The 20,726-nt window shown below is 34.4% G+C and overlaps 2 protein-coding genes across 5 annotated transcripts; one reads left to right on the top strand and one right to left on the bottom strand.

Annotated features, from left to right (window-relative positions):
* Positions 1-6,572: 6,572 nt before the first annotated feature.
* On the top strand, positions 6,573-7,525 carry LOC147291221 (uncharacterized). The gene has a single exon (XM_086238716.1). It carries the CDS (start codon positions 6,677-6,679, stop codon positions 7,289-7,291), a length of 615 nt encoding a protein of 204 aa, XP_086094842.1. The 5' UTR covers positions 6,573-6,676; the 3' UTR covers positions 7,292-7,525.
* A 2,851-nt stretch (positions 7,526-10,376) lies between these two features.
* BTR1L (binding to TOMV RNA 1L (long form)) lies at positions 10,377-19,418 on the bottom strand. Of its 4 annotated transcripts, XM_086237376.1 has the most exons (9): positions 19,052-19,418; positions 17,143-17,381; positions 16,894-17,000; positions 14,841-15,034; positions 11,923-12,053; positions 11,111-11,206; positions 10,968-11,029; positions 10,775-10,879; positions 10,377-10,630 (listed from the first exon to the last, which is right to left on the bottom strand). In XM_086237376.1, the coding sequence occupies exons 1-8, from the start codon at positions 19,134-19,136 to the stop codon at positions 10,783-10,785; spliced, it is 1,011 nt and encodes a 336-aa protein (XP_086093502.1). In that variant the 5' UTR covers positions 19,137-19,418; the 3' UTR covers positions 10,377-10,630; positions 10,775-10,782. The 4 variants fall into 4 exon arrangements, with proteins under 4 accessions (XP_086093502.1, XP_086093501.1, XP_086093503.1 ...); XM_086237375.1 differs by having other exon boundaries at positions 10,377-10,879; XM_086237377.1 differs by having other exon boundaries at positions 10,377-10,879; positions 11,923-11,990.
* Between the last annotated feature and the right edge of the window lie 1,308 nt (positions 19,419-20,726).

The following is a 20,726-nucleotide window of genomic DNA, read 5'->3' as shown; positions in this document are numbered from 1 at the left end:
AAATTAATTTATACTATATTATATTTAAAAAAAAAATCAGTACAGTCATAACCTAACTGTGACTATCTTGATAAATTGAAAGAGACAACTCACACCATTATACTATATATTATTTTGAGTAAAAGTATTGTTTTGACCTCTATTTATATTATATTGTAGTATAATTTCTCTAAAAAAAATTCAATTAAGTCACAACTTAACTGTGACTGTCTCACAACTTAGATGTGACTGAATTTGAAGTTGTGAGTGTCGTACAGTCACAACTAAATGTAAAGTTGATACTACATTAGCAAATTTTCAAGATAATATAAAAGTTTCAAGGGCAATATTGTCAAAACCTTATAAATTTTAACTAACACTCATTATATGTGGGCCAAAGGATAAAAATGTCAAATGGAAAAGACTCAAATCAAAGGGGTCAATATATTTGTGACCTAATCTAAAAAACTACATTTAAATTTGATAGTTCAATTGAAAAATTATATGGTATTCATGCTATACTAAAAAATTATTGAGATTTGGTATTTAATTATAATTTTCTATAATATATATATGTCACCATTTATTTAAATCACCGTATTTTTTAAGAATACTTATAAGCTCATTTTTTAAAATGCTTTAACCATTAAAATATGTGAGAGGGTACGTCCGCTAAAAACCCTATAGTATATATTTAACTTTAAAGCAACAAATAGTTCTAAAAACAAAAGTGCAAAAGCAATGGAAAAAGTCCATTTGAGATTCCTTGTGGTAATAGTATTGGGATGGATGAGTCTCATCCAACTTGTAGTGCAAGCACGAGATACTCCCACTCTCTCTGTCTCTCCTTCTCCTTCGTTTCGCCCTCATGATCTCCTTCCACACTCTTCAGTTGATGGAGTTCTTGGTTTCGTAAGGAAGGTTAAACTTAAACGATATCTCAATAAAGTAGCAAAAAAGGGTGAATGTGCGGCTCAATACTGTTGATGCTCAAAAATGGTAAAGCAGTCAACGTCGAGTCGAACCACGTAGGCCCGTTGACCTACCACTGAGTGGATGACACGTCGAAGTGGGGCAGGAACGGGTAGCTGGGTTCGACTGGTGAGTAACGGGAGAGAATGATATCCAAAGCACCCTGCGCAAGTACACAAAAGTGAGCGGGAAGGGCACCGGTGTGGTGCCGGCCAAAGCTCCTCCGACGCTCAAGTCAGTGTTCAGAGAGATCTGAGAGCAGAGTGAGTGAATAGTATAATATTGATTGAATCGTCCTTTTGTGACAAGAAGGTACCTCTTTTATAGTACCTTTGGAAGAGTGTCAACCAATCCGGTGACGACACGTGTCCTTTGTAGTGACTTGCACTGTACGAGCGCCACGTGTCACCGGTCTCGAGGATCCGAGTGAGTTGACACGGGTCGGGGGCCCAGGAGGCTTGAGCTTGGGAGGCCGGAGCCTAAGAGGCCGGGGCCCAGGGGGCCGGAGCCTAGAAGGTCGTGGCCTAGGAGGCCGGAGCCTAGTAGATCATGGGCTAGGAGCCTAGGAAGGGCTTAGTCTTTTGGGTCTAGGCCCAAACAGCATGGTGTTAGGCCTTGTGTGACTTGTCGTTATGCCCAGACGATTAATCATACGAACAAATACCTTAAAAATTGTGAAATCCATAGAGACATTGAGACATGTGTTAAAATGCATTCTGAACATTGTAAAAAAGAGCATTAGCCATGAGGAAACTTTGTATTTGGTATGAATATTCTTACTCAGTCCAATAAAGAGATTCCGAATAGTACTGGAGAAATAGTTTTGCACAATTGTGTGTTCGACATAATCGTTTAGAGTGCTTGAAAGTGTTCATAGAAAAGGTGGGAGAGGATAGCGACTTCCTCAACTCAAGAGACAAAACTGATGGTGGTAAGACCATGCATCCTGCACTTGGCTTAAACTTTAAAACGTCTTATTTTGTAGTTAAGGACAAAAGCTGATAGACATTTAAAGAGTTAATGGAAGCGGTTATTTTAACATTTATGTGTTTAAGGTTTTTTCACGAGCGATATTAATGCATGTGTTATAATTAAAAAGGACTCATGATAATACATTAATACATTAGTATATTACGTGATGTTACCGTTATATATCAATTTTTTGAATTATATCGTAGCTAATAATAATTAACCAAATTGAGGAAGACATTGAGGATTGAAATATAGATGGACATTTCAATTAAATCAAAACATATCTAAATCTAATTGTAAAAACTAAGTTTAAGACCAAAAAAAATAAAAGAACTAAGTTTAGACTGCTTAAATGCTAAAATTCATTGGTAACATCAACAACAAAATTCGCTTAATTTGGCCATATGGGGTCTTAATTGGCATCCACATGATTACACCTTAATTTGGCCAGTGACTCAGCTTGTGCTTCATGGCCCAGTCTTTTGTTTGTTCTTGCCACTTGCGGGCTTCATTAATGGTCTTCCACTTCCTATTTTGCATCCTCCGAATTAATCAGTGCACAAAGCATGCATGTGCATTACATATATTTAGTCGCATCTCCTAATCATTATTGTACGCAAATGTGCGATGTCCAACTCAAAATTGTTCATTTGGAATTTTGGATTCTAACCTATACGAATCTAAACTCTGTTGATAATTAAGCTAGCTTTATTATGGACTACCATGAATGACTCATTTACTCACTAAATGATTTGACAGAACTAATTTTTCATTTGTAATTAAATATTTTGACTCATTTTAATTAAGTCTCATTTGTTTCTAACGAATAAGTTACATGCAGAAGCAAAGCCACAACAAGCCCAAAAGGAACTCGTTCGTCCTCTCAACCCCTTCGAAATGGTGTTTTTAACAAAAATAGATATATTTAATTATTTGATAACGAAAATTACAAAATTATTCTCAAATTTTCAAGTATCTCTATTCCCCCCTCTTTATGTTAGGTTTCAAATCTCCCGATCTCTGTTACCCTGATCAGTGGCTGAGTCTAAATTATGTAGGTAGTATATAGACTTAGTTCCAATTCTTATAGTGTTTTCGTAAATGTTTTAGCTGCATATATATATCATAGTTAATTGAATATGTTTTGTTAATTTGATCAGTTGCATATGTTATAGTATGAAAGATTATTAGATTATTAATGTAACAAGTTAAAAAAATAGAGAAGCAACCACATAATGAGGAACTTTATAACAAGATAAAAATTAGCTTGAATTGTCTTAAGTGCCTCCCTTATTAAAAATTCATGGCTTCGCCACTTCTAATACATATATACAAACTTATCATTTGATAAACTAGATAAATAAATTTGGTGAGCCTAAAATTATTAAGTCAATAACTATAAACTTAAGGCTAAATTGCAATTTTGGTTTTTGTAGTTTCAATTATTTTTTATTTTCGTCTTGTAGTTTTAATTTTGACAATTTTAGTCATATACTTTCATAACTCGTAATCAAGTTTAGAATATTAACCTCGTCTATCTTGACCACATAAATCTAATGTGACACGTAGGTTAACTCTGTCTATTTAAAACAAAAATGTTCAAAATATTCATACATGAGTCAAATTATTGTGTGCCACATCGAATTTCCATCTTCAAAATAAATAAATTTAACATTTTAGACTTAAATGCTAAGTCTAAAATTAAAATTGTCAAAATTAACTGCAGAACGGAAGCGAAAAATGATTGAAACTATATCAAGAGTGTTATTTGTTCTAAACATAAATTAGGTGCCCATGCTGTTTTGCTAAGATTATGATGCATGCATGATAGCTACACCCATAATGCTATGATTGAAATTTGAAAGTAGGCAAAGTGCATGCAAGCTAGCTGATGTAGCTCTGTAAATGGTCACCCACGCAAAGTAGAGAAGTGTGTTGTACAGTTGTGTATGAGTAGGACTGCCATTTGTCATCCTAAGCGTACATTTCAAGAAAGAGGACAAAGCCCCACCAAACATATCACTATATCAGAGATATCGGTTGATTTGAGTAGCTAGGAATATATTTGGGTAGGTGAGTTTAGTGGGTTTTTGTGGCCTCAAAATTTTCAGGGTCTCCCAAAAAAAAAAAAAAAAAAAACATAATTGTTAATCAAATGGCTAGCTAGTAGCTATGAAACCTTGATACGCATAGGCCTACGAACAAGTTCTTCCTTTTGCTGGTTATTAAAAAGTTGCTAAGAAACGTGATGTATGTGAACATTGTGGTCAGAATAATGCTCAAAGCAGACAAAGGAGAGGCACTAAAACTTAAAGTTATATGAGATTCAATGGCAATTGCGCAAGTCAACTTAGGATTAAGTTGTGTTGTCAAAAGAGTCATCCCCATTCTCTAAAAACCAATTAAATATGTAAATTGCCTTATCAATATTGTTGCGCAAGTCAACTTAGGATTAAGTTGTGTTGTCAAAAGAGGCATCCCTATTCTCTAAAAACCAATTAAATATGTAGATTACCTTATCAATATTGTTGCTGTAGATCGAAAGCCTCAAGTTAATCCGTATAGTTCCTATATATAAACAAAATGTCATGGTACAAATACAATGATATATAAAGAGAGATGGAGTAGAGCACGTCTTCTTTTTAAAAAAATAAAAAACCGAATCTGAATCGATCTCACATCATAATATTGTTTAATAAATCGTCTCTCTTTTAAATCTTTATTGGAGGATTATTTTAAAAAACAAAAACTAATCAGAAATTTGAAATCATCTAGTATGTCATGGAATTATGAGAATACAAGAAATTAAATTCTTATTATTATAATCAAATAGTTAAACAACATTCAATAAGTACCAGCAAAAAAAAAAAAAAACTTTCAATAAGTAATTGTGAATTAAAGAAAAACGAAGCAATGAGATTATGAAGTAAATATTCTCGTTCATATCTATTGGAGAAATTATTGGATAGTACTGATACACCATGTGGCTGGTGTATCCAATTGTTATGATTAGTCCACCTATTTAATCTAATGTTAGCTCAGATGGTAATAAAAGCCAAAATTAAAACAACGTTGTTTACCCAAATTCAATTTTATGATAACCCAGTATCAGAAAGAAAACTCCATTATTGTAACTCTGTTTCCAGATTCATTAGCAAGGAGATTATCAGATGGCTTGGATAATTGTATACGCCAATATAGAGTTGAAACAAAACCCATAAGAGCTCATATTTTCTTCCATCAAAACCTATAAAATAAACTTTCTTTGAAAATATTTGTCCCCACATTCTGATGCGGCATTGGGTACGTTTATTCTTATCAATTCATTGTTTTTCTTTTCTTTAAATCTTTGAAAACCTGGATGATCAAAAGCTCAAAACTGTAAATAGGTTGGAGCAAAGGGAGCTGATATGTATTTTATTGAACTCTATCAAAACAAATTATTCCCGTAAAACTGGAAGAAAAGTAAGATTTTAAGGCATAAATGCATAATTGAGCAAATACGCAGAACACTTGGCCAATAAAAAGAAGAAATACGCAGAAAAGAATTGATTGTCTATCATATTCTTGGAAAATCGAAGAAGCCCTTGGAAGTTTGATACAGGGAATGAGAATAAGGTCGATCCATCCTTGGATGGCGATGAACCTGAGTATATACGACCAATAGCACCCTTAATGGCACTGTGACTTGCGTTGAAAACTAGTTTTTTAATTTTGTTTTTTATCATATTCAGATACAATTTAGACTTGAATCATATAATATTTAGGTTTTTTTTATTCTGAGAAAATTCATATTTAGGTTTATTATTACCTCGTTTGTTTCTAACAAGATATAAGATATAACCATGTTATAACTTATATCTCGTTATATCAATTCGTTAATGAGTTTGACATTATTATTATAATATATCAATTCGTTAACCATGAATATTTTGTTCCTTTTCCATTTTCACAACAATGCCTGAGAATTTCTACTGGGTCTCATTTATGCCAGATGTGACTAGCTAACACGCATGACAACCATATCTAGTTAGAATGCTACTTATGAAGACAGATGTAACCCACATCACCAGCAATTCAGTGAATGCAAAATTCCATGCAATGATTATATATATATATATTGTGGCATTCATATTCATATTTGGAACACAGAACACAGACTGAAGTGTGAATGCATCTTATTGGTCCATTTCAACTCCCAATTAGTTTACCCCTTAGGACCCCTTGGAGTCAAAAGTGGAAGTTATTTTTTAGAAAATACTAAAGAAACCATCTCTTTGTATCATCTCTCTGTGAGTCTCATTTGTATTGGTCGGTCTCTTAATAGAGATGGTACAAAGAGATATATTATTTCTAGCACAACCTTTACTTTATTCAATAGCAAGGAATTGCATGAATAGACAAGAATTAGAAGAGCATGCCATATCACCCACAAAACCACCACCGCCACACCCACCAGTCACCGCCAACACCACCAACACCACTAAACAAAAACCAAGGACACGTTTCCATTTATGACAATATTGTAAGTGAGAAAGAAGCTACTAGAAAGAATGTCTGGAAAATGTTTGAAAAAGAAGTTTAGCTTTTGTGTGCCTATATAAAGGGACCTTACCTTAACCTTGTTCACTCACACACACATCATTGGTTTCTCTGCTTGCTCACTCACTAAGTGATTACTACAATCACTCACTTATTCATTCTCAAGAATATTCTTAAACAACCCACATTGAGTTTTTGAAGTTTGGATCATATGAACATGGCCAGCACTAGGGTGATTGGTGCTGCATTCTTGGTTTTGCTCCTTGTGGACATCACCTTTGCTGCTAGATCATCAAAGGCCATTAGAGCTGGTGGCAGAGGCAGCGGCGGAGGTGGTGGTGGAGGAGGAGGAGGAGGAGGGGGTGGTTCATCTCTTGGGTCGGGTTCTGGGTATGGTTCGGGGCGCGGCTCTGGGGGTGGTGAGGGATATGGTAGTGCGGGAGGAGGAGGTGGTGGTGAAGGTGGAGGCGGCGGTGGTGGGGGTGGATCCGGTGCAAATGGCAGTTCTGGGTCCGGTTATGGGTCCGGAAGTGGCTCCGGGTATGGGTCTGGTGGTGGGATTGGAAGTGGTGGAGGCGGTGGTGGTGGAGGTGGTGGAGGTGGTGGAGGTGGTGGCGGAGGCGGAGGCAGAGGCTCGGGAAGCGGAAGTGGGTCTGGTTATGGATCGGGATATGGAAGTGGAAGTGGAAGTGGCAAGGGTGGAGGTGGTGGCGGTGGCGGAGGTGGAGGTGGCGGCGGTGGTGGCGGCGGAAGTGGTAGTGGTTCTGGGTATGGGTCGGGTTATGGGTCTGGATATGGTGGTGGAGGGGAGGATGATTCACCATGAATTACATGATTACTTGGAACTTATATAATTATATTTCATTTTTAGGTAGTTTTAATTTTCATGTCTGCCATTTGTAACGCTGGAATAAAATGCATAGTTCACCATCATCTAGTGCATCTATATAATATCAGCACGAAGTGGTGTGAACGTTGCATCTGTGCATGTGGGCGTTTGGTATTACACAAATAATTCACATTGTTACTCCTATATAGTATCAATAAGAAAGTTTTATCTTCTTTTTATAAATTTATTATCCTCATTCTGGACTACGCATATAGCTAACAAACACAGAAAAATGTGAATTCCACCTTTATGGAAAAATGAGATCTATAACGTAATTAATGGTACATATAGTTTGACATTGCATAATTATTATATTTCAATACTGTTATTGTGTTCGTTCTAAACAATATATAGATGACACAAGTGTAAACGGAGATATCGTAAAAATAGAACAACGTTATTTTTGTTGCTAGTAAAGTAAAACAACGTTCAAATTTGAAAATATAGATAAAGATCAATTACACTTTACACTTCTCAAATATAGGTCATTTTTCACTTTGATACCCGATGTTCAAAATGTTTCAATGTAATCATAAAGTTTATAAAAATTACAATGTAATATTTCCGTTAACTTTTATGTTACTTTTTACTATATATAGTAAGTATAAGATTTACTTATGCTGATGTAAACAGTTAATTATGCCACGTGGATAAAAACAAATTAAAAAGATTACAGCCTAGTTCTTCCTGTCTAGGATCCACCATAATAATGTAAGAAAAAATCTTGACTTACAACCTAATAAATAATTACCATGTTAGAAATTACAAGATTACAAGATTGTAAATTAGAACTAATATCTCGGAGGAGATGAGGGTGAGAAGTGAGTTCGATGACAAAGGAGTGCGAACTAAACATATCTACCATAGGAGAAGATGAGGGAACTGGGAAATGAAGAGATGATGGAGGAGGGAGAAGTAGGGATGAACGAGATAATTTTTTATATTTAATTTAAATGTTATCTTTTAATACATAATAGTTTAGTTGCATTTTTCTTATATCTTTTTTGTTTGTTTTGTTTGTCCATGTGACATATTTTATCTTGCATGTTATAATAAATGGGTTCCTACACATGCCACATAGTCAAAATTAACATAAAAGTTAATAGAAGGGTCACATTGCAATTTTTATAAACTTTAGGTTTTATATTGAAACATTTTGAACATTGGATACCAAAGTGAAAAACGACATATACTTAAGGGGTGCAAAATATAATTGACTCTATAGATAATATACAAATCTTGACCTTGAGCAAAGGTGAAAAATGTTTGGGTGCAGCCGTAACATTTAATTCTTCATGCCTGCTATGATTGTAATCATACCATTATTGAGTTACAAAAAAGGGGTTTTTTTTAAAAAAAAAAAGTTCGTTTGAAAAATAAGGTTGATAATTCAATCCACATGCTATAGTAAATTTCAGTCCAGTATACTTTAGTGAAATGCGTCGACACGGAACTCACCGAGTACTAGGTGAACAATATCGAGTGCTTGATACTGTTCTCTTAGTGCTTGGCAATTGCAACTGTTAGACAATGGCAATTATTGCCACTGTGCAATTGTAACTATTTGAACTACATAAAAATAAAAATAATACTTATATATATACTTTATGTCTTTCTTTACAAAAACATGTCAAAAACTAATGAAACCAACATAAAATACACAATTCAAGTTTAGGAAGTCACATCTACCCGTGTTATAATGTAAAAATGATTGTTACTAATTTTTTTAATTTTCCTAGTTTAAAAAAAAAAAACCATGCCAAGTAATTGGCACAAAAAACACGAAAAAATTATAATGTGGGTTTTTTTTTGTCACAAAATGGACCTATTTGTTATTATAATTTTTTAGGTGAATTTAGTAATCATTAAAAAATGTAAAATGAGCTTTAAAATAATTTATTGCAAAACTTTTTATAAGCGACAAAAATACTCGTAGAATCAAAATAAGAATTGCCCAAATAGTTTTCTTATTTAACCGTGTAAGTCTAAATGAAGGGCTTAGATTTTGTCTCAAGTAGCTTGGTGTGAGTTATGGTGGCTTGCCACTTGTGCCTTTTTGTGATGATGATTGATGGAGCACTTATGATGACATGCGGAACCGGTAAATTTTTTCTGTGGGATTTTTAAGTACCTCATCACCTTTTTAATTTCAGACTAGCAATTTATGTCTTTCTAATTTTTGATTGCAATCATTTCATTATCACAATTCTAATTATACCGAAATTTATATTTATTTTTCAATTAATATCTAAAAATGATCTCACTTCTTAAAATTATGAGATTGCAATCTATCTAATTGGTAGACAATTTTTTAAATTTATTCAGAGTCTGATTGCACCCAACTTTTTAGGCCATGTCGCCTAAAGGAACACATCTTGGTCATTTGGGACTTTGTGGACCCTGGTCTTTTTGCTTTGCTTGGCATATCAAAGTACAACTGTACAACTAAGTTGTCTGACCCAAAAAAAAAAAGAAAAAAACAAAACAAAACAAAACAACTAAGTTGTGAGGTGTGCAACTCCATCGTAGGGTACACCTTGATGTACTTGGCCGACCGGAAAAGTGGGGAACAAATTTTGAGGCACAACTTGTTGACCTTGTCTCATTACCTATAGATAGATTCCTTCAAAGAATTTGTTAAGTCTCATTTATTTTTTTGATTTTTATCCTTTGGAAAATGTTAATATGGTATCTAATCCTAATTGTCTAAAATGTTTATAGTCTTGATAAAGAAAAAAAGAAAATGTTTATATTTTATATTCCTGTCTTTTAGTTAAAAAGATAAGACGTATAATACATGAGATATTGAAGGAATGAAAACAAGATATGACAAAGATTACATAAAATTAAAACTACAAAAATTATTTTTGATTTAGTTTTTAGTTTTTTCTTAAGTGTTTTTAATTTTTATTTTATGAATGATTTGTCTAATAACCCAGCATGAAGATCCCATTTGTGTACTTATATGTATTTATGTATAAAAAGTAAAAACACATAAAACTGGGTTGCTGAACAGTCAATGTGGAAAAAATGTTCCATTATAGAACTTAATAAGGTGAACGAAAACATCTAACAAAGGTATATATATCAGACAACACCTACCAATTCAGAAGTTACAATTGTAAAAATAAAGAAATAAAGCTAATCCTTCTATTTGGTCAATTAAATAATGGCTTTCTCCAACATTTTTCTTTCTGAAATATGGTTCGTCTCAGATAAGTCCCTATAAATTGCTCTACTCAGACAAAAAGAAATTCTTGTTTCCGGTTCTTGCTCCTACACCACAGACAGCATTCAGATTTCTCAACCAAATTATCATCGACTAGAATTTAGGTCGACGCACTCAAATATCAGCAAATGTATAAGAAGTAATGCAGGCAGGTCCACCCAGGGATTCTCAAAGAGAATGAGTTGAGATACCCGGAAAGCTAATCCAACGCCCTCTCGGAAGCATAGGATACTTTCTGCAGTATCATGGACTCAGCGGCAGAGATTGCCCTCTGTGACCCTGTGATAGTCACTTTCCTGCGGAACAAAACAGATGGTGGAAAGTCAAGACATTAGTAATCATCGCTCGGTTCAGAAGATGAATGATCTCCAGAAGTTGTTATACCTATCAGTAGTTCCAGATATGAAATCACCCCGATCAGATATCTTTATCCTGGCCCCACTAACCTGCAAAAACGAAGTGCTCTGGTTAAGCACGCTTCTGCAGATGTTATGGAGATAAGAGATACAAGTTGCTAATTATAAAACCTGACTGATCTCCATTACAGTCCTTCCACCACGACCGACAACCAACCCAATATGACCGTCTGCAACACCGATAGTGACCGAGTTACTTCGATCCTCCTGGAAAACAAGGACTTAAGAGAATTAGAAATCAACAACTCCAAGGATGAATATGAGTCCTTACACAGTAACATTGTTGACGGATTTTGTGGACTCGTCATGAAAGACGAGTTTGGATAACAGGCAAGAAGCAATGCAAAAAGAATATTTTAATGTACACAACACAAAACCCTATGCAGAGCCGCAGAGGAGCCATTTGGTAGTGCAATGGTAAAATCTTGGGATTTCTAACAAAGCACCACACATGATGGACCAAGGCCAACACATGATAATGGCCTTTTATTAAACCTATACATGAGAAATCAGAGAGATACATAGATAAAATGGCACAACTATGCACTTGAAATTGCCATTCAGTTACATTTTTTAACATTTATGGCAATCAGGTTCATGCAATATTTCTACTTGCGTACTGACTACCAGTCCAAATCAATCCCATATTTAATGTGCCTGCCCGCAGAATTTTCAGTTTTACTATTTTGGGCATAGCATAAACCAGTTCCAGCATAACCACCTGATAATCATGTTTTCAGTCTCATCCACTGTTAACATCTATCTTTTTTAATATTCCAATGTGATTTCCTTTGTCTACACTAACCAGTCAAGAAAATCAGAAGCTATTAAACTTATCTATCCTTGTAAAATTAAATCACAAGTCCCTGTGCGGTTATTAATTTGAATAAGATGATAAATAGCATAGTGGAAAAAGGATGAACCTTGTTATTCTGAAACTTTCCTCCAGCTCCATTTGGTGGTGGTCCATAGCTCATTGCATTGTACGCTGCTGTTGCAACAGAAGGAAGCACATATGTATATGGAATACCATGAAAACCCGAGAAGAAAACACCTATAAGTTCAGTTGGAGAGAACTTACAAGGCATCAAATCTCACCATAGTAATTTTGCATATAATCCAACTTAGACAATTATATGAAACTACGCAATCAATGACTGTCTCATTTCCTTTATCATACGAGGATTTAAAAATGGCCATCAAGAATAATTATTTACAAACATGGAATTCTAGTATTCAAAAATTTTCATCTGAATTTTCAAGTATTGTTTTAAAATGTGATACATGTAGAATATTCAGTAACAGGCCCCTAAAGGGATAGCTCGATCATAATCCAGAAACCCACCTACTTTTCAAGGGCTGGTCCTGAGTTCCAGGCCATGCCCCTCAATTGCCTAGAAATAATTACAGGGAAATTTGGAAATTAGACCCTTGTATTCTAATTTGTAGTTACAGTCAAATGGCTTTCAAAATTTTTAAGTGCGGTCCAACTAGAAAAGTGAAATGCTGACACATAACACATACCAAGAAAAAAAAGAAATTACAAACATGCCATTCTGTTTCACACACACACCAAACCAACCAAAGGGGTTTTAGACTTTTCCTCAAGCTTTAAAATACCATATCTTTCATCCTACATGTCTACTTTTCATAAAATATAGTTTTTTGGAAAGTTCTTGTTGAAATATATCAAGCAAAATGTACAATGAATATATAATGGTATAAAGAAATTAATGTCTGTGTTTCAAGATACGCATAGAACAATAGATACATTTTTTATAGAAACAATATATTCATAATTTGTTTCATAGAAACATTACATAAACCTATTTATTTTGATGTAATGCACCATCGACAGCATTACAACAATACTTCTATTTGTTTATTCATCTAGTTGGAACCAAATTATTTGCAATCTATGTATGTCACAAGTACATAATGAAATTATTAAATACATACTGTATCCCTTGGAATAAAGGCTTTGGAATTAATTGGTGCGACGGCGGTAAGGATTTGGGAGCTATGGGAAAGCTGGAAGAGAAAGAGACAGAGTAGATTTTCCTATGTGCCATGATTGAATTAAAGGAAAATGTCAGTGTAGGACCTATGGTTGATTGTTTGATTAGTGTAATTGTAGTGCAGTTACATTAATTTTTCTTACATAATTTCATTTTCAGCATGGGTTTTGTTTGATAGATACTAACAAATGATTTCAAGAGTCACAAATTTTAATAAAAGAAGGCACACGTAGACTGGAAGTTATGATATTTTAAAAGTATGATACTTTTAGCTTTACTATAGAGGTTAAGTTGGGTATTTTAAAAATATCACATGCATCCTGAAAATATATGGACATTGAAACAAGTATTGAATGATTACATGGAATAAAGTCCATAACCAAGGGACATAATCCATAATATATATACATATATTATATATATGTATGTTGTACTTTTAACTGATGATAAATATTATCAAGGACCTTAGGCTAAGTACAAAAAGTATCAAATTTCTATAAATCTTGTCAACAATCATTCCTACTTCAAAGATTAATGATGATTAGGGTGGGGATATTTCCACCCCCAAATGGTTTTATCCACAACTCTATATGAGAAGGGGATGACTTTTGACTCATGCAAGTGCAGCCATTTAGTGTGTCGAAATAGTGTTCATCTTAATGATTATGATACTTATATTAATGGTGATGACAATGAGGCAACATAGAAATTGTAACAAATTTCAATGACAAGCAAGAACTCACTGCCTTGATATCATGTTTTCCGACCTTTTGAAGGTTTCCAGTTTGTGACTGAACGCAGTCCAACATTTCATGCTAAAATCATTCAAGTTGTGAATAGACACCTCTTCTAAGCATTTTACATCTATCAATGCAGACTCCTTAATCCTCGTGTTGTAGTTATATAATTCAAAGTAACATAGCTAATAAAATATGGTAACAAAGCAACAATGGGAGAGAGAGCAAAGAGTCGGAATATGGCATGGTGCTTAATAAATGTTCCAAATATATTCATATTTGTAATATACTTCAAATTCCAGAATGTTGTTCCAGTAAAACCTTTTGTCTGTTTTTGTATTAATCTATATAATAATATCGTTAAGAAAAAAAAAAAAAACATTATTTTGTGATTGTTTATTCCAAAGTAAAATGGTGTAACAACTTATTTTACATCAAAACACAATACATAGTAGAAATTGACTTCCCCTATTATCCACTTCAGATAAAATCGTCAGATATCACTTTTGAAGGGATGTAGCTGTTTTCCCTCATAACTTACAATCATTCAAACATAGGATGGTAAATATATACCAAGTTTTCAGATCATTTATAATATTACACAAACAAAGAAGATGATAGTAAAATGCCCTTGTTTCAAGTAAATGGTTTTCTTTTAAGGATAAGTAACAAATTACGAGACCTGTGCATACTTTTTTAATCAGTTATGACTTATAACATTCTTAGTGCGGGAAGGGGAGATTCAAACTTGAACCTCCTGTTTAGAAGAGAGATGCGGCCACTAACCCAGCTAATCGCAGGCATAGTTGGTTCTATGCCTAATATGCTCTACACCGTAAAATGTTTTACACCAAATCATATGGAATCTAAGAAATTCTATAATTTGCATGAAACCAATCTAAAAATCACACTTCAGACCGAAGCAAAATACATATAAAATGTTTGAAAAAGAAAACAATACACCATCAATGAATCATGAGCGTAAATTTCAAAACCGTGCACACACATTTATGAAGTTGCCTATTAGCATGCAAAAGCCCAAAGCAGCTCTCTACAAATTAAGAATATGATCATAAGTGGACACACCTGGATATGAAAATGGGGCATTCATAGACTGTGTGTAATGAGAGTCTTCAGATAGCTTAGAAAGAACTAAATCAATTGCCCGCATTTGTTCATCCAGAGTTCCTGTTAATGTCACCAGCCTATCATTCAACCCAAAATAATTATTGTCCTGAGGGGATATTTTAATTCCAGCTTGTGATTCTTCAATAAAAGACCTGAACAAAGGCAAACCCTTAATGTCAGCAACTTCTTTTATTTTTGGCGTGACATACAAAAAAAGAACCTGGAAATATAAAATTAAAAAGTACTGAAACTTTCCTCAAACATGACTGGAACATAACAGTTTACAAATTAATTTAGAAAAAATAAATGATTGTTCTATGTCAGTTGCCCATACTCCTTAAATAACACCTTCATAAGCATGTAAATCTCTGCCTCAGCATCAAAGCACCAAAAGACTGTTCATCCTTTTATACCTTACTTAGCAGCATGTAATAAGCATGCATCATCTTTAATGTAATCAAATCATACAAAAAATAAGCCAAGGCCCAGCAAATATAAGACACAAGAATATGACAAAATTTCAAGGGAAAAGAGAAAGAGGAAGTTAATTGCGAGAAGCTCCATTTAATATATGTGCTGATGTAGCAGTAGCAGATGCAGAAGCAAATATGAACTACTTGGCAAGCACTAATGTGCCACCCCACCCCCACCCCCGAAAAGGTCAATTGTGCATCTCTGCCATCTGTCTACTCAACATCCATAAAAATTTTCTCAAGTCAAGATACATTTCAAATTTGAAAAGCACAGCAAGATAAGCGAGTGAATCACCAAAACAATTGGCAATATGTGATGGACTTGAACAATAGGAACGTAAAATCCAGGCTTAGATGGAACAATTATATGTATGATATAATGCTTCTCCATCTTGCGTATATCCAAACCATATTAGTAATTAATCTTTTATCAGCAGACTCTTCAGCTCAACTTTTGTTTGATAGAACTGCATTTGTTTTTTTTTTTTTTTTGGAAACCACCTAACATCATTCTCCATTCACCTCCATATCACACCCATTAACACCTCTTCATTTTCCAAACCCTAGATTCAAGTTTATCTACAGAGTCCAGCTCTCTCAATGATTTATGTTAGTGAGCAGAAGCCCAACAATATGGAGCCAACTCTCAAAAAAGCCCACATCTCAATAAGCTTGCTAATTCTCTCGTGATTACTAAAAGAAAAAACTTCTATCCAAAATCCTCAGCTAAATATTTTAATAAGCAACTTTGAACAACTTCATCCTGACTTATTACAGAAAAATATTTAAACTCCTCATTTTCAGTTTCCTCCTTACTTAGGTACATTATTGAATCACCATAACATATTTATTACTAGTAAAAGCCAAATTTTCCCCTGATGCATAATGATGGGTTTCCTAAGCAAAGAAACTGCTCACACCATGTTGTGCTTTTTACATATTTTCTCCCCTAGCCAAGCCATTCACATCTAACATGATCTCATCAGCAAACCTCAAAGAGGGCTCCAAGTTTTGAAACAATATTGCGAGTATGGGTTCTCATCCCCAAATTTGTTCATATTCACCCTCTCTTGTGCTTCTGAGATTGGGCAAGTGACATAGCTATGTCTCTACTCCCTGGTGAACTAAAGAAACAATAAATAAGCATCTTATACATGATATTCACTACTTGAGAGAAGTACAAACTACAACACCAGGTTGTGCCACTTTTTTTATTCACCTTCATCGAAGGTAAAAACATAAAAAGAGTTACTTTAACAATTAGTGTCTCGGGTATATCTAAACCTTATGCCAACAAATCCCAATATCATCTCATGAATTTACAATTAATTTTCAGTCGAACTATATACAGAAAACATTCAATGAGCATAGAAAAAAAAAAATTAATATCAGAATTTCTATGAGACAGACTAAATAAAGCAAGAGTTTCAAGTACAAGACTTCAGAATGTCATCGCTAAGTGAAACCGTCTTATTTCATCAGTAATGTTCCAACAATACGTTATGCTATTAGGGAAAAAAAGTGTGTCCTGTTCTTACTTTATGGTAGACCCTCCCTTCCCAATTATGCCACCACAAGAACTATTTGGAACAACTAGTCTCAGCTTTGTTCTTGGTTCAACCTCGTCATTTTCTTCAGAATAAAGCTGGCAAGCATAAGAAAGTACAATTAACACAAGAAATATATAGTTTAATGTTGTAGAAATGTTGTACAATTAACACAAGAAATGTTGACTACATAAAATTGTTGTAGAAATATATAGTGTAAAACTGCATCATAATAAGTACCTCACTCAGTAACTTTGCAAGAACAAGTTCCACAGCCTTGAGTATTTCATTAATTGTTCCAGAAATCATAATAATCCTATCAGTTGTTCCTGGAAAAAATTCATGATTGCGTGACAACTGAATTCGTGCTCCAGATTGCGATTGAAAATCAGTGATTGTTGCACCACCCTTTCCAATAACAGAACCAGCTGCAGCATTTGATACCAGAAACCTAACATATGTGGGCTTCTCCGCAGAATCTGGAAGAAGCAAAACAGAAGAAAACTACCGTATAAGAATAACAAGGCTGGTTTATTACATTACAGAAACTACATATATGAGTTAGATTGTGTCTGGGAAGATAATTGGTTCAGATCTTACTTGAAAAGAATATCAATAAATATCACATACACTTGCAATACTACATAGTACAGCAGTGCAGGTACACAAATGCCTTAAAAAGGTTAAATATCAGGAGTTCACACAGCAATAGATTAAGAAAAAGTAAAAAAATGTACATCGCTTGCAAACAGTTTCCACTCACTAAGCTATCTTCAACTTTGCTTTAACTTCTTCCATTATATTGATGAGTTAAAAGTATAAAATTAAGAAGTTCCCCAGCCTAATATCAACAAATGAGCCATTAGCCATTCCATATTTTAAGGAAACAAAAAATAAAATGAAAATTTTCCATCTAGAAGCTATTAGATTTTTCTACCAATTAATCTATAGAGATACATGTAAAAATTGAAATGCTAACCAAAGCCAACCTAAACTATTGAGAAAGACTTTAGCACGGAAAAACTGTATTTGGTAAATACAAACAATGTCTGAAAGCACCAGCTATCAAATCCATTTATTTGCATCTCCTTCCACCACCATTATTAAAATCAATGTTTCTATGAATTGTCTCATGACAGGATACAGCACTTCCTTATTTGTAATGTTCTTCAAACCAAGTTGAACTACGCAGTACTTGTCATGCACAAAATCTAAATCCAGCCACCTCAACCAACTGTGCATCAAACATCCCAGAAATCTGTTCATGCTACTTTAGTAAATGCATAATATGTCTCCATTTGACAGTTGGCATACAAAAGTTTAAATAACGTGTTGCAGATTTCAAAACATGCAAAGGGTCAGAGCAATGTCTTATACTGTTATACACTATCCTTTCTTTCCTTTCCCATTCTATGCTCTCTTTTTTTTCTTTCCTTGTCCACCATTTTTGCAAATGATAAAAAGAGGCTTTAAAACCAAAGAAAGAGTAAGGTCAAAAAGACAAATCCCTCTTAAATTTCTCATGCTGATGTCCCACACTATACTGAATCATAATTTAGATATTTGAATCATGAGCCCAGGTATTTCATACTATACTACAATTCAGCAGACAAGCCCAGGGAAAAAAAATAGATTGAAGTCCAAGTATTTGAGCATTTAAGACTGAAGCAAATCAGGTCCTAAATTGAGCTTTCACTCTAAAGACACTTGCAATAAAAATCATTATGTATTTGGACATATGAAAACACTAATTACAAAACTAAAAAATACAAAAATCACATCGCCATCAATTCAGAGCACGAAATTATTTTAAAACGGACATGCCAAACCGAATCCAATACGTTTAAATGCAATTCACAGCTCTACTTTCTTTTATTCGAATCCCCTCCATTTTCTCAGCAAACAAACAGAACATTAGGGTTAGGATTAGGGTTTCAGTTTAGAGAGAGAGAGAGAGAGAGAGAGAGAGAGAGCGAAAACGGCATCATAACTTCAAGGAATCTGACATTTCCATGATTGTACCATTTCACCGAACAATTGAAGTAGAAAAACAACAAAAATCACCACTAATTACAGAACACAAACAGAGAGACAGTAGAGAGAGAAAGTGGATCAGATCAGAGAGAAACAGAGAGAGAGAGAGAGAGACCTGAGGCTGGTGATTTGGGCGGCGGCGATGAGCGCCTCCGAGGGGCCTCTGGTGACGACACGTAGGAGGACTCCGTGGACTCCATTGTCAGCTTCAGCTTAGATACAGAGATGGCGAGAGAGATAGCGAGAGAGAGAGAGAGAGACTCAGAGCATTCGCGGAATTGAAAATGGGGTTTTGAACTTTGAAGACGACAAAGCGTTCGATGAAATGATTAAGAGAAAGCGAAAATGCGAAGGAAATTTTGGGGGTTGGGTTTGGTTTGGTTTTGCGAAGAGCGAGCGAGTGTTTAGCTGGGTTTCAACCTCTGTGCCTGCTTTGCCCACCTACCTATCTATCCATCTCTCTCTCTCTCTCTCTCTCTCTCTCTTTGTTTGGCCGCCAGAACCGCCTCCTAGTAGTCCTCGTATTGTAATTTTCAATCTTTTTTGCTTTTTCAGATCGGATGGATCTCCACCGTCTGTTTTGTTGACTTTGTAGGGAGGTCTACAAGATTAAGGGTCCGGATTTGTGTAGTGGTCAGAGTAGGCAAACTGTGACCACGGGTCCCACAATTCCGTATGAGGATAAACTTTTGATGCTCACCGCCTTCCCCACACGTTTTTGTTTCCATATGCCCCTACCATACACTCGCTTCTCCAACACAACACCTACAAATCTCACTTACTCGCTTGTAAAAGTAAAACAGTTTAGTAGGGATACTTTTACCAAGTAAAAGTGTAAAACTATTTAGGATAACAACAAAAAAATGTACAACTATAACTAACAATGATTGTGTGTGTATGATGATGATTATAATATTTGCAATGAAAAATTATGCAAGCTATAAATAAAAATTATCACCACATGTTATTTAAGCAAATTATCACAAGCCAATTACTTGTAATTTTTCATGACACTAATTATAGTTATAGTTATATCAAATATAATAAGTCAATAAATTATTCATTTATGAGATTACACATTCAATCAAATTTTAATTATTTATTACTTCTTATAGAGTTGCTCAAATTTTGTTGCTATAACATTTATGGCTAAAGTAGATTAACTTTTTTCTATAATAAAATATTAAGTATTTAACTAACTAAAAAATGCAATAATGGGGTCCACATAAGGTTATAAACTTTTAACATTAACATTAATATAAGTCTTTTTCTTTTTTCTTTTTTTTTTGTTATGACTTATGAACGCACACAAAATAAAAAGTGGTAATTAAAATATTGGTGACAATCCAATAAAGCAAAAAATATATATATATATATATCCCTGACTCCAATATTTTTGTTATCTTTGTTTCTCCACAAGCAATTAGCCAATTAGGAACCCTAGCATTAATTAGCTAGTATATGAGTGGAGTCCTAGCTTGGTTAGGAAAAAGGAAACCAATTAATCATTCCCTATATATATACCTTCGTATTTGCAAACTTCAATTGGCTTCTCAAAAACATTAGGAACTCGCTCTAGCTTACAGTACGACGTCGTAGCTACCCCTAAGACTACCATTCAAACGCTTGATTTCTTGTTCAAAATTTGAGGAACTGAAGCACCCATATACATATAATGTCCCGTAGCCATGGCCACTACTAGTAATCAACGTTGGATAGTGTTGGGTGACACTTGTTGCAATGTTGAGCTGCGACAAGAGGTTCCTGAGGGTCAAAACGACTTGTCGTGC

This window comes from Dryas octopetala, chromosome 3 (genome assembly GCF_963921425.1).
Source record: "Dryas octopetala chromosome 3, drDryOcto1.1, whole genome shotgun sequence".
NCBI lineage: Eukaryota > Viridiplantae > Streptophyta > Magnoliopsida > Rosales > Rosaceae > Dryas > Dryas octopetala.
The sequence above is the reverse complement of the archived record's forward strand: the minus strand, read 5'-3'. Positions and strand labels throughout refer to the sequence as shown.